The sequence below is a fragment of the Puccinia triticina genome, chromosome 16A (genome assembly GCF_026914185.1).
Source record: "Puccinia triticina chromosome 16A, complete sequence".
Classification (NCBI taxonomy): Eukaryota; Fungi; Basidiomycota; class Pucciniomycetes; order Pucciniales; family Pucciniaceae; genus Puccinia; species Puccinia triticina.
Window position 1 is genome coordinate 4,209,163 of NC_070573.1, and position 2,233 is coordinate 4,211,395.

A 2,233-nucleotide genomic window follows, 5' to 3' on the forward strand; every position below is an offset into this window, starting at 1 on the left:
TATAATGAATGATAGCTGTATCTATGCTGTCTCAATACCTCTGCAATGTGCTTTTGGCATTGTCACGCCAATGGAGCACCACAGCGTAAGTGCAAAGGTGAAATGAGGATAAATTGCAATCAAATTCTACTTATTTTGCAGGAAGGAGTGTGACGTTCATCAGATGATCAGGATAATTCAAGAGGGAGTTCTTATTGCTATCAAGAGTACCAGTAGCAATCTTGGCTCTTAATGATTGGGCTACGCACCGCGACAATATGGACAGCTATTGCCCCAGTGCTTGACCATCCATCTTTGAAGACAATTGACGTGGAAGTAATGTCGGCACTTCTTGAATTGTGCAACTTTAGAGAATGTCCACCTATTCTCTTCGTCTGGTATATGCAACTTGAATTTTTTCAAACAGAAACATCTTTCCTGCTGGCCTAATAGGACATGCGAAATCTCATGTTCGGAGGGAATGGGATTTGAGCTACCGTCGTGACTCTCGGTATTTTTTCGATGATTGGTAGGCTGAGCCTCGCGACTGTAGTCTTTGGTTTGCTTGCCCTTAAGCTTCATCAATTTACTACTGGTTTTTCCAAGTTCACGGCCGGTTCCGGCATGATGAGAAGTACCAGGGCCACTGCTTTCACCAGGTTGGACAGCCGTGGTGGCTAGCAAGTTAAGAGCTTGATCTAATGAGACTGTATCCTGTCCAGGTTTGAGGTGTACCTGGTATTCGTCGCTATAAGGCATATGTCCCAAAATGATGGTATCCCTGTCGAAAGCAACTTTGCCTTCAAGCTCTCGGGCATGGCGGTATCGTGCCATCAACGTGCCTTCATCCATGTTCGCGAAATCCCAGACAGTTCCCTTTTTCTTGCTTTCGGTTAGCCACAGATAAGCAGCATATAAATCTTCATCGGTTTCTTCGTCCACAGACGATTGGTCAGTATGGGTCATTGTGGGATCGGGCACAATTTCTCTTGCTGGAGAAGGAAACCTGCTTCTCTCCGTGGCCCGCGCGCTCATTTGCTGTCTAAAGGACTGTTGAACCTGCTCTGTTAAATCTTCGTCATTTTCTAGAGAAAGATCTGGTAGCTGCGGGCGCACGGCCAAGGCTACTAGGATATGAGAAGCCTAGGTGAGCAAAAATTCCAAGGAAAACGTTCTTTGCATAGTCAGTTCGTTGGTTTATTTGACGCACATTAGTCAGTGGCCACAAAGCTACTTGAACTCAACTAGACTCAAGGTGAAAATTTTCATAGCTAGCCAATGTAAATATTGGAGTAATTTCCGCAAACACAACCTGATGAAGATAATATGAGATCCTGTTTGAGCAACAGCACCGACGAGACCTTAGACCACACCTAGCACACACACACCTGATGAAGATAATATGAGATCCTGTTCGAGCAACAGCACCGACGAGACCTTAGACCACACCTAGCACACACACACCTGCACGGTGGACGAGCGCAGCGAGGATAATTAGATTTGAGTGAAGGACACGCGAAGAGGGAATTGATCAGTCTCTTTTCTTCACTTGTTTTTATTTTGATTTGAGCGTGTTTATTTTTATCATGATAGAAATAGGAAAAAGAACAATAAGGAAGAGACAAGATTTGAAAATATAGATCGAACCTGATGAAGATAATATGAGATCCTGTTTGAGCAACAGCACCGACAAGACCTTAGACCACACCTAGCACACACACACCTGACCCGCGACAAGAATGTAATGAGATATAAACAGTAGAGAATAAGTAAGGAATAAACATAAGAATATGGGAGAGGACAACTTGTGCATACCTGCACGGTGGACGAGCGCAGCGAGGATAATTAGATTTGAGTGAAGGATACGCGAAGAGGGAATTGATCTGACATAAAAGTGGAAGGAGAAAGAGAAAAACGAAATTAGCCCTGACACAGTCGCGTGCTTTGATGACTTGAGATTTGCTTACCAGTCTCTTTTCTTCACTTGTTTTCATTTTGATTTGAGCGTGTGAAGAAAAGAGACTGGTTGGTTCTGGCGGCAGCTTTTGATGTCGGCGGTAGCTTGGGTTAGGTCTTTGGGCTTTGCTGCGAGTAAAAATTGTGTGAGTATCTTCATCTTTGCTACTTGTTTCAGTTGTTCATTATTGATTCTTGTTACGTGTTTCATTTGATGTGTTTCATCTTTACTGTCATCTTGGTGTATTCTAACAGCCAACTGGTTTGAGTCTTTGACTTGCTGATGTGGCACACTGGA

At 43.7% G+C, this 2,233-nt stretch overlaps 1 protein-coding gene across 1 annotated transcript; it reads right to left on the bottom strand.

Moving 5' to 3' along the window:
* Positions 1-240: 240 nt before the first annotated feature.
* On the bottom strand, positions 241-945 carry PtA15_16A397 (uncharacterized protein; the record flags this gene model as incomplete). The annotated part of the gene is made up of 1 exon (XM_053164082.1): positions 241-945. One exon carries the CDS (start codon positions 943-945, stop codon positions 241-243), a length of 705 nt encoding a protein of 234 aa, XP_053028044.1.
* Positions 946-2,233: the final 1,288 nt, after the last annotated feature.